Here is an 11,181-nt window from a genome sequence, read left to right as displayed (position 1 = left end):
GGGCAGGGGAGGGGATACCCACCCTTCCCCCAGCCAGACCTTGCAGGGGAGGCAGGAGCGGGGCTGGGGAGGGCGCCTCAACTTTACCCAAACCCGCCGCGCCTTTCGTTGTCGTCTTCCTTCCCTCCCAAGCCAGAAACCTGTCCCCTCTTCCCTTGGGCCACCATCGCAGGGCCTCCTGAAGGCAGCTCCTGGGGAAGGGATGGGGAACAGGGAAAGTAGGAAGGTGGCTGGATGGCAAAGGGCAGCTGCCACCCCGGCTGGCCTGGAGTCCTCGGGGGCTTACAGTCTGGGCCCAGCCCAGGTATCCCCACTTTTTCCCCTTAAGTGGCCTCCAGGCCTCTCTCCACATCGCCAGGCTGGAGTGCAATGGTGCAATCTTGGCTCACTGCAACCTCCGCCTCCCGGGTTCAAGTCATTCTCCTGCTTCAGCCTCCCGAGTAGCTGGAACTATAGGCGCCTGCCACCACGCCTGGTTAATTCTTGTATTTTTCGTACGGACAAGGTTTCACGATGTTGGCCAGGATGGTCTCGATCTCTTGACCTCGTGATCCGCCCGCTCAGCCTCCCAAAGTGCTGGGATTACAGGCGTGAGCCACCGCGCCCGGCCCCCTGTCTTCTTTAAGAAAGCTCAGCGGACCTTTTTCCTTCTTGGGGTAGAAGAAAAGCCAAGCCTAGCACAACCCTGGCATGTGTCGGGCAGGGGCCCAGAATCACTGGAAGGAGCGGGGGATGGGATAGGAGGCGAGGCTGCCTGCGGACCACAGGCCTGGCCGGAGTGGCTCTGATAAGAAGCCTGGGCGCCTGGGGCACCGCCCCCACCGTCTGCCCTTCCCCCACACTCCTGCTGGCTGGGCAAATCCCAGAGTCTCAGCCGCCTAAGTGTCTTCCCCGGAGGCGAGATTATCCCCGCCTGTGCCGGACGCCGCCTTTCCTCCTGCAGTCATGGATGCCGCTCTGCTCCTGAACGTGGAAGGGGTCAGGAAAACCATTCTGCACGGGGGCACGGGCGAACTCCCCAACTTCATCACCGGATCCCGAGTGAGTGGGGCCCCTCCGGAGCGGACAGGGTCCCCCACAGCAGCCTTCCACATTCCCGGTGTGCCCCAAGGCACTGTAAACAGCTTTCAGCTTTGCCAAAAAACAGCCAGGCAGCCCCAGCCCTGGGCCTCCGGGGAGCTCCCAGCGTCTCCCCATTCACGGGGCATTTTGGTACTTTGCAGATTCGACTTTAGCATGGGCTGAAGGGAAGGGCTTTTGGGAATTTTCTGGAGCCCTAAATGTTGAGAAGAAAGGGGTTCCAGAGGTCTTGGTATTTGTCCCCAAATGTCTGTTGGGCTTCCCTGGAGCGAAGGGTGCGTCTGTGGCTACAGAACTCCGGCTTTGGCCAGGCGAGGTGGCTCACGCCTGTAATCTCAGCACTTTGGGAGGCCAAGATGGGCAGATCACGAGGTCAGGAGTTCGAGACTAGCCTGACCAACATGTGAAACTCCGTCTCTACTAAAATACAAAATTAGCCGGATGTGCTGGACGCCTGTAATCCCAGCTCAGCTACTCAGGAGACTGAGGCAGGAGAATCACTTGAACCCGGGAGGCGGAGCTTGCCGTGAGCCGAGATCACACCACTGCACTCCAGCCTGGGCAACAGAGTGAGACTCTGTCTCAAAAAAAACCAAAAAACCAAAAAACAAAAAAAACAACAACAACAACAAAACTCGGGGCTTATTTGAGGAAGGATTTCCGGACACACAGCACCGTGGGGAGTGGACTGGGGTCTGTAGGGAGGGGTGGGTCCCTCCTCCCTGGGGCGTGCAGGCAGGGTGGAGGTGCTCAGGGGCTCTGAGGCATCTGATGGGGTGAACTGAGTGAGCTGACCCTGGGGACAGCCCTGAGTGTCGCTGGCAAGGGGTGGCGTCTGCCGGGCCTTGAGCGGTGTGTCTAGAGCAGAGTGCACCGTCTTGGTGACCAGGTGGTCTTTCATTTCCGCACCATGAAATGTGATGAGGAGCGCACGGTCATCGATGACAGCCGGCAGGTGGACCAGCCCATGCACATCATCATCGGGAACATGTTCAAGCTCGAGGTCTGGGAGATCCTGCTCACCTCCATGAGGGTGCACGAGGTGGCCGAGTTCTGGTGCGACACCATCGTAAGTTGGCCCTGCGCGCCTGTCCCCTGGGACTAGTCTCTTCCGGCTCACCCACCCGCTTTGCAGGGCTGCTGTGTTTCAGGAAAGCTGGGACTCAAGCGAAGCTCTGCAAAGGCAATCCTGCAACCTTATTCCCCACCACGGTGCATGTGAAGATGGAGGGAACAGGGCTGGAAGGGGTGACCCATGCCGTGGCTGGCTGGTGGGGAGCATGGCTATCCTCAGCAGGAGTGAGCCGGCCCACTTCACAGTCATCACATTTGTGTGTGTGTGTGTGTGTGTGTGTGTGTGAGAGAGAGAGAGAGAGAGAGAGAGAGAGAGATAAGGTCTCGCTTTGTCACCCAGGCTGGAGTGCAGTAGCGTAATTATGGCTCACTGCAGCCTCAACTTCCCGGGCTCAGGTGATCCTCCCACTTCAGCCTTCCAAGTAGTTGGGACTAAGGTGCGCTACCACACCTCATTTTGTATTTTTTGTAGAGACGGAGTTTCGCCATGTTGGCCAGGCTGGTCCTAAACTCCTGGGCTTAAGCAATCCTCCTGTCTCGGCTTCCCAAAGTGTTGGAATTATAGGCATGAGCCATCATGCCGGGCCAAGTCCTTGCTTTTATACAGCATGATTAGACCAGCCTTGGTCTAATCCCTCCTCCTCACATTGCAAGTTTTTTTTTGCCCTTCTCCTCCCATTGCAAGTTTCCCTTCCTATTTATAGCACTCCGTAAATTACCCTTATAAGTTAGCTTCCTCGCCTTGTGGCAAAACTCACTGACCCTTGGGCAATGTTTCTTATGGGAACTTTCAAACATATACAAAAGTCAACAGAAAGAATAACGAACTTACAAGCATCCATCACCCAGTGCCAGCCACCATCAACCCGTGGCTGGTCTTGCTTCATCTCCTAACCCATCCACTTCCCTTCCTTGTCCTGCCTGGTTAAACCAAATGCCAGACACCATATCATTTCATCTGTAAATACTAAAATTTGTATCTCTATAATATGAGGATATCCCAGCACTTTGGGAGACCGAGGCGGGCAGATCACGAAGTCAGGAGTTTGAGACCAGCCTGACCAACATGGTGAAACCCCGTCTCTACTAAAATACAAAATTAGTGGGAGTGCGTGCCTGTAATCCCAGCTACTCAGGAGGCTGAGGCAGGAGAATCACTTGAACCCGGGAGGCGGAGGTTGCAGTGAGCTGAGATCACACCACTGAACTCCAGTCTGGTGACAGAGCAAGACTCCATCTAAAAAAGAAAAAAATAATAAAGAGGATATTAAAATACTTAACCATGATATCATTATGAAATCTTTTAAAACTCCAGTAATTCCTTAAAGCCATCTAATATCCAGTCACTGTTAAATTTTCTTTGCTTGACTCTTTTATTCTTTATAAATGAATGAGTTTGGTTTGTTTAAATCAACAACCAACCAAAGTCCCTGCGTAGCGCTTTGTTGATGCGTCCTTCAAGTCCCTTTTCATCTATAGCTCCACCTCCTTTTCTTCTTTTCTTCCTTGACACAGAAATGTTGAAGGAACTGGGTCATTTATCCTGTAGAAGTCCCACATTCTGATTTTCCTGATTGCTTTGCCATGGAATTGTCTAACATGCTCCTCTATTCCCCACATTTTGATAAATTGAAAGTGGGGTCAAGAGGACCTGATAAGATTCAGATTCTTCTCTCTCTCTCTCGTTTTCGGAAGTCTGCCATGGATGGTACCATATACTTCCCTTTGGGAGAAGTACATCACACTTGGTTGTCTTTCTTAAGATGATGTTAAAAGTGATGGGTGGGTTTAGGTGTTGACAGCCTGATCCGTCCATTCCAAAGCTCCCCTAGACTTTCACCATTGGTGGCAGATACCCAGACTCATTATTTTGTCAGAGGCCACTGACCTTTTAAATGAGCATTCTGGGGATGGTTTGAACTCTGTTCTGTCGTTCATTAGTTGCATGACCTGGGGAAGTCCCATCTTCTGTCTGCTACTCTATTCCTTCATTTATAAATAAACAAAACTCTAAGTTAAGGAGTTGTTTTGGAGATTACATGATATAACATATGCGGGTGAATCATAATACAGAGCAATTAAAAATGAGAGCTATTATTTTGAGCTAGAATTTTTTTTTTTTTCTGAGATGGAGTTTCACTCTGTCACCCAGGCTGGAGTGTAGTGACACGATCTTGGCTCACTGGAACCTCGGCCTCCCAGGTTCAAATTATTCTCCTGCCTCAGCCTCCTGAGTAGCTGGGGATTACAGGTGCCCACCACCACACCCATATGTATCTATATCTATATCTATCTATCTATCTCTCTATATATATATACTTTTTTTTTTTTTTTGGCATTTTTAGTAGAGATGGGGTTTCATCATGTTGGACCAGACTGGTCTTAAACTCTTGACCTCAAGTGATCTGCCTGCCTCGGCCTCCCAAAGTGCTGGGATTACAGGCATAAGCCACCATGCCGAGCCGAGAAAAAATATGAGATTAACTTTTCCACTTTACTAATGAGGAAACTTAAGACTCCAAAAGGGAAAATAACTTGCAGTGGCTCAAATAAGTTAAGGGAAAAGATCTGGGTGAGATGCCTGGTTCCCTCTTCATCCTGCACATGTTTCTCGCAATGTCTAATATAGCTGGGCAGCAGCACCATCCTCTGCCAGTAGGTGGTCCCACTCAACATGTTATTCATGTATTCATTCATGTAGCAAATATTTGTTGAACATCTTTCCTTTGTAGCAGTCCCTGTGGTTTTCTTCATTTTGATATTTTTATCTTAAAATCTGTTTTTTTTTTTAATCGAGTCAAGGCTTCCGAAAATTGGCTTCTTTGTGATTTCAGTGAGTTTAAAAATATATCTATTGACCTTGCTTAGAGTGAGGGGGTCCTGTACTTTGATTCACGCCATACGTGAGGCAAGGCTTGGCTGCCACTGAGAGTCCCCTCTCCACAGGATACACGTCTGCTAACACATGACAGCTGAGTGCATAGAAGGCTGTCAATAAATTCTTGATTAGTTGATTGATTTGTTGTTTGCAAAACCACAAGCTGTTGTCATTCCCATAATGTGGGCATGGCTCTTTGTTTCCTGTGGAGTCTGTGTTCCTTTTTCCATGTTGATAGTCACATGAGTGCATTGCCTATATCACAGGCTGGTAACTGTTTTTTTTTTTTTTTCTTTTTTTTCTTTTTTTGAGATGGAGTTTCACTTTTGTTGCCCAGGCTGGAGTGCAATGGTGTGGGCTCGGCTCACTGCAACCTCCGCCTCCTGGGTTCAAGCGATTCTCCTGCCTCAGCCTCTTGAGTAGCAGGAATTACAGGTGCTCGCCACCACACTGGGCCCATTTTTGTATTTTTAGTAGAGATGTGGTTTCACCATGTTGGCCAGGCTGGTCTTGAACTCCTGACCTCAGGTGATCCACCCACCTTGACCTCCCAAAGTGCTGGGATTACAAGTATGAGCCACTGTGCCCATAGTGACTATGGGTTTTCCCAATCTCCATGCCCCCCCCCCATCTCCTCATCCCAACCCATGGCTGCCGTGATTGTATGCACGTGCACACACACACACACACACACACCCCTTCTAGAGTTAGTTCTTCACCTGCACATCCACCTCTTATCCATCCACCCACCTGCCCAGGCGTCAATTCATCCATTTTTCTCTTCAACCATCTTCATTCATAATTCAGTCTTCCATCACTGCATGCATCCATCATCTTCTATCTATCTCCTATCATTCATCTATCTATCTATCTATCTATCTATCTATCTATCTATCTAGTTAGAAAACATTCACTGGGCACCTGATTTGGCCTGTGCTGTATGTTAGGAATGAAAAAAGCAAAGCCCCTGGCCCTTAGGGAACTTGAATTCTGGAGGAGGAGCAGACATCTAAATAAGTGTAATGCAGGGCAGCCAGTGCCACGACATAAGTAAGTGAGGGCAGTGTGCTCTGGGGCCACAAAAGCATGCTCAGCTTGCTGGGGGCCATGGCGTACCGAGCTGGGGGCTGCTGAGTCAGGGCCAGAGGTGGCCCCCTGGCAGCAAGCTGTTTCTGGGGCTTCTCCCTCCCTTGGTCCAGCTCTAATCCCAACAGGCTCAACAGCCATCTGCTCGTCTCTTCCACAAAGAGGCAGAAGGCATTTCGGGCTAATCCTGGCCGGTGGGGCGGGCGGGGTGGCCTCTGCCTCTGTGCTGGTGACCTGCAGGCAGAGCTGAACCGCTGCACAGAGTTTCAGCCCCTTCAAGTCACATGTTGCATGTGGAGCCAGTGCTGGATCGTCTCAGAAGCCGGTCCAAGGAGATGGGTTCTCAGGGAGCCTAGTCGGGGAAACTGAGGCCCAGCATACATACAGCAGGCCTCGCTGAGGCTGCACGGCTGATTTTCCCAGCCCTCCTTCATCCCAAGGGTGGCAAACTCAGCTCCCATGCTGGCTGAAGCTGTGATGAGCCAGATCTATATCTGCACCGTCTCATTTAATCCCTACAGCAGTCCTAATACCGGACAGGAGCAACCCAGGGAACTGGGGTTCAGAGAAGTGCAGAGACCTGGGGTCACTGCTAGCCTGCAGCACTGCCAGGAGACCAAAGCGACTCTCTTGGACCCTGGAGTCCTGCTCCTTCTGCTGCCCCACACTGCCCTTCCTGCGAGTCATAGGCTTTGCCGAGCTCAGGGTTTCCCTGGGGCAGAGATGTGTTACAGCGGACCACAAGGGCCAGAAGAGGCAGCCGGAGGCTAAGAGCATATGACCTCTGGAGCCAGGTTTGAATCCTGGCTGCGTCATTTCCTAGCTGTGTGACCTTAAGCAAGTTGCTTTGCCTCTCTGGGCTGTAGTTTCCCCATCTGTAAAATGGGGATAATGATGCTTCTCTTGAATTGTTGCAAGGATTGAAGAGGCTCATAACAGTGTGAAGTGCTTTGCCTGGCACACAGTTAACCACAGTTGGTATTAGTGGCATAGTGAGGGAGCAGGATTCCTGCCAGGAGGGGCTCTGAGTGGAGGCCTTTTGTGGCCCACCTAGCTCTGAGCAGGTAGCCCAGATGCCATCCATCTGTTTCTCCCCACAGCACACCGGGGTCTACCCCATCCTGTCCCGGAGCCTGCGGCAGATGGCCCAGGGCAAGGACCCCACGGAGTGGCATGTGCACACATGCGGGCTGGCCAACATGTTCGCCTACCACACGCTGGGCTACGAGGACCTGGATGAGCTACAGAAAGAGCCTCAGCCTCTGATCTTTGTGATCGAGCTGCTGCAGGTGGGGCTTGGGGTAGGCAGGGCTGGAGGGCTGTGCCAGCACCAGAGAGGGACAGTGGGCATCACGGGCACCCCCACCCCACTGGCCACTGGACAGTGCCCTGTTTCTCTTTAGAGAACAAGAGAGGGTTCATAAGCCATGGGACAATACGAATGTGAAACAAAAGTCCTCTGATTTTTCCACAAGAAAGGTCCATTTGGTGCTGGGCACGGTGGCTCATGCCTGTAATCCCAGCACTTTGGGAGGCCAAGGGGGTTGGATCACCTGAGGTCAGGAGTTCGAGATCAGCCTGGCCAACATGGTAAAACCCCATCTCTACTAAAAACACAAAAATTAACCAGGTGTGGTGGTGCATGCCTGTAATCCCAGCTACTTGGGAATTTGAGGCAAGAGAATGCCTTGAACCTGGGAAGTGGAGGTTGCAGTGAGCCGACATCATGTCAGTGCATTTCAACCTGGGTGACAGAGTGAGACTCCATCTCAAAAAAAAAAAAAAGTCCGCTTGGAACCACTTTTTAAAAATGTGATTTGTTTTCATTTTGGAGGCATTTTACTTCTCTTTGTTATCTACTTCCACTTTCATTTTCAAGAGTTGGAGATTATAACCTCCTCGGTTCCTGTGGTTTGTAGATTCAGACTTGGTTCTCTAATAGCGGGAGAGGCTGCATGGAACTCCCCATATCCTCCCACCCAGGGCCCCAGAGTGATTGACGGCGCGTGTTTGCGGGTTGGTGACAGAGGGTTAGGGCCAGGGTCAAGGTCAGGTTGGGATTCAGCTTATGGCCAAGACTGAGGCTCAGCCTGAGAGCTATGTGAGTGAATAAAAATAAAATAAGAACTGTGTCAACCAAGGGCCTTTACAGGCTTGCTGTCACAGTTGCGTGGTCTGTGCACTGCACGAGGTGCACCGGCATCGCCTCCAAGGTGCTCATTATAGACATCGTACATTGGTATTTCTATAATGACAAGTTTCCAGCAGATGGCAATAGTGTATTGTTCTAACAAAATGAGGATTCACGACAATTTTCTGAATACTAGAAGTGAAGTGTCTTGATGAACGGGCACCTTTTCCTAGTTTGCACAAAGGCATTGATTTAGGGCAGGGTTTTTGGCATTTTTACTTCTTTCCCTTGTCTGTATGCACTTGACCAGCAAGTATGACTTCAGGGAGCTGTGCCAGGGTCCAGTCTTTCGGGTCCCTGATGGGGTGCAGGCCCCTGGGGTCCCTGCCTCACTGACCTGCAGCTCTGGGGCCAGGTTGATGCCCCGAGTGATTACCAGAGGGAGACCTGGAACCTGAGCAATCATGAGAAGATGAAGGTGGTACCCGTCCTCCACGGAGAGGGAAATCGGCTCTTCAAGCTGGGCCGCTACGAGGAGGCCTCTTCCAAGTACCAGGAGGCCATCATCTGCCTAAGGAACCTGCAGACCAAGGTCAGAGGCTGCTGGCCAGGGGTGGAAAGCGGGGCTGACTCTGGGGGACCTGCCCAGCGCCGGCCAGGGTGGGGTGGGGCTTGGGCAGCCGCCTGAGGTCATGGCTGACCTTCTCCCTGGGCAGGAGAAGCCGTGGGAGGTGCAGTGGCTGAAGCTGGAGAAGATGATCAACACTCTGACCCTCAACTACTGCCAGTGCCTGCTGAAGAAGGAGGAGTATTACGAGGTGCTGGAACACACCAGTGACATTCTCCAGCACCACCCAGGTGCGTGGGGCTGCAGGGGCGGGCAGCGAGGGGGCGCCCGGCCCAGGGCGACGGAGACACCTGCCATAGCCTTCCTGAACTTTTCTTTCCACCCCACTGGGGCACCGAACCTTGTCTCCACCCAGCCGGGTTTCCCCGAGTGTGTAATTGAATCGTGGGCGATGGATGGGCAGTGCTTGGCGTGGGGGATCCTTTATTTTAATGTGTGTTTGAACACTTACCCAGGAAGCTCACCAAGCTTGTGTTTTCAGTGGAACGGTAAACAGGCTTTTAAAAAAGAGGGGCAATCAACATAGAGAAAAATATTATGTCGGTGCTAGTACTGGTGTTGCGAGGATATGGCACCTCCAGTACTACTAGTATTGACTTACTGCTCGAATAGTGCTCACAGTAACAACACCCAGGCCCTGGCTCGTGCATCAGGCTCAAGTCCTCTGCGTTTATTATCTCATTTAATCCTCCTAATCCTCATAATCACCATGTGGGGGAGGTGCAGGGAAAGGGCCTGAAGGTTATCTCATTTAGGGAGCGTCTGTAAGAAAAATAAAACAGAGGCCGGGCGCGGTGGCTCACGCCTGTAATCCCAGCACTTTGGGAGGCCGAGAGGGGCGGATCACGAGGTCAGGAGATCGAGACCATCCTGGCTAACATGGTGAAACCCCGTCTCTACTAAAAAATACAAAAAAACTAGCCGGGCGAGGTGGCGGGCGCCTGTAGTCCCAGCTACTCCGGAGGCTGAGGCAGGAGAATGGCGTGAACCCGGGAGGCGGAGCTTGCAGTGAGCTGAGATCCGGCCACTGCACTCCAGCCTGGGCGACAGAGCAAGACTCCGTCTCAAAAAAAAAAAAAAAGAAAGAAAGAAAAATAAAACAAAGTTATGAATATAAAATTAGTCACAGGGCCTTGAAAAGGAGAGAAGGAGGTACTGCCATTATGATCATCATCTCCATCTTACAGTTGAGGAAACAGGGATGGGGGGTACAGAGAGGTTAAGGATCGTGGCGGAGCTAAGGGTCTTGGAGGCTGGTGAGTCCCAGCTGGGTGGGGGCTGCCTCTGAGGCTGGGCAGGGAGCTGCGGCTGGATGCTCCTTGCTCTCCACAGGCATCGTGAAGGCCTACTATGTGCGTGCCCGGGCTCACGCGGAGGTGTGGAACGAGGCCGAGGCCAAGGCGGACCTCCAGAAAGTGCTGGAGCTGGAGCCATCCATGCAGAAGGCGGTGCGCAGGGAGCTGAGGCTGCTGGAGAACCGCATGGCGGAGAAGCAGGAGGAGGAGCGGCTGCGCTGCCGGAACATGCTGAGCCAGGGAGCCATGCAGTCCCCCACAGCACCACGTGCGGAGCTGTCCACAGGGCCACCTGCAGAGCCACTGGCAGAGCTCCCCACAGCACCACCTGCGGAGCTGCCCACAGGACCACCTGCAGAGCCACCGGCAGAGCTCCCCCTGTCCCCAGGGCATTCACTGCAGCACTGAACCCCCTGAGATGCACAGTCAGCCTGACACCTAGGCAGGGAGCAAGTGGCCTGGTCACTGCTGGTTCCGCTGACCAGGATTGTGGTGTCACTTTTTAAAATTTAAAATTAATTTTTGAAATCAAACTCTGACACGCCCATGGTAAAAAAAATAAAAATAAAAAATAAAAAATAAAAAATAAAAAAAAAAATCCAAAGGGCACAGAAGTGCTCATGAATAAAGTAGTTTTCTCCCCTACCCCTTACATTCCTTCCATGCCATGGTTTTCATTGACCCTGTTTTTAATTCTTCCGGTGGTTTTCTCTATTTCCAAGTAATCTGTTTAAATCAGTTTCTCCCCTGTCGATTTTACCCCAAGTCAGTGACACATGAGGATCTGATGCTCTGATCCTTGCTCATCCCTGGTACCCCTCCCTGTCTCCCCGTTTGTGATAGTTAGATTTGGGGGTCACCTCTTGGTTATTTTTGTAACTTTATGCAGGACACTTAGAACTCTTGAGAATCCCACTGACTTTAGTGGGTCTTGATGTAGGGTGGGCAAGCCCCGAAACTGGAACTTAGCCTGAGAGGGTTCTTGGCTTCCTCCAGGAAAGATTTCAAA

General features: G+C 51.6%; 1 protein-coding gene across 2 annotated transcripts; it reads left to right on the top strand.

Annotated features, from left to right (window-relative positions):
* Positions 1-792: 792 nt before the first annotated feature.
* On the top strand, positions 793-10,731 carry AIPL1 (AIP like 1 HSP90 co-chaperone). 2 transcript variants are annotated; one of them, XM_017850519.1, is made up of 6 exons: positions 793-1,041; positions 1,970-2,149; positions 7,219-7,407; positions 8,665-8,841; positions 8,966-9,107; positions 10,210-10,731. In XM_017850519.1, exons 1-6 carry the CDS (start codon positions 946-948, stop codon positions 10,578-10,580), a joined length of 1,155 nt encoding a protein of 384 aa, XP_017706008.1. In that variant the 5' UTR covers positions 793-945; the 3' UTR covers positions 10,581-10,731. The 2 variants fall into 2 exon arrangements, with proteins under 2 accessions (XP_017706008.1, XP_017706009.1); XM_017850520.1 differs by lacking the exon at positions 7,219-7,407 and having other exon boundaries at positions 10,210-10,714.
* The last annotated feature ends 450 nt before the right edge of the window (positions 10,732-11,181 follow it).

The sequence above is a fragment of the Rhinopithecus bieti genome, unplaced genomic scaffold (assembly GCF_001698545.2).
Source record: "Rhinopithecus bieti isolate Rb0 unplaced genomic scaffold, ASM169854v2 scaffold_32008, whole genome shotgun sequence".
Lineage (NCBI taxonomy): Eukaryota > Metazoa > Chordata > Mammalia > Primates > Cercopithecidae > Rhinopithecus > Rhinopithecus bieti.
The sequence above is the reverse complement of the archived record's forward strand: the minus strand, read 5'-3'. Positions and strand labels throughout refer to the sequence as shown.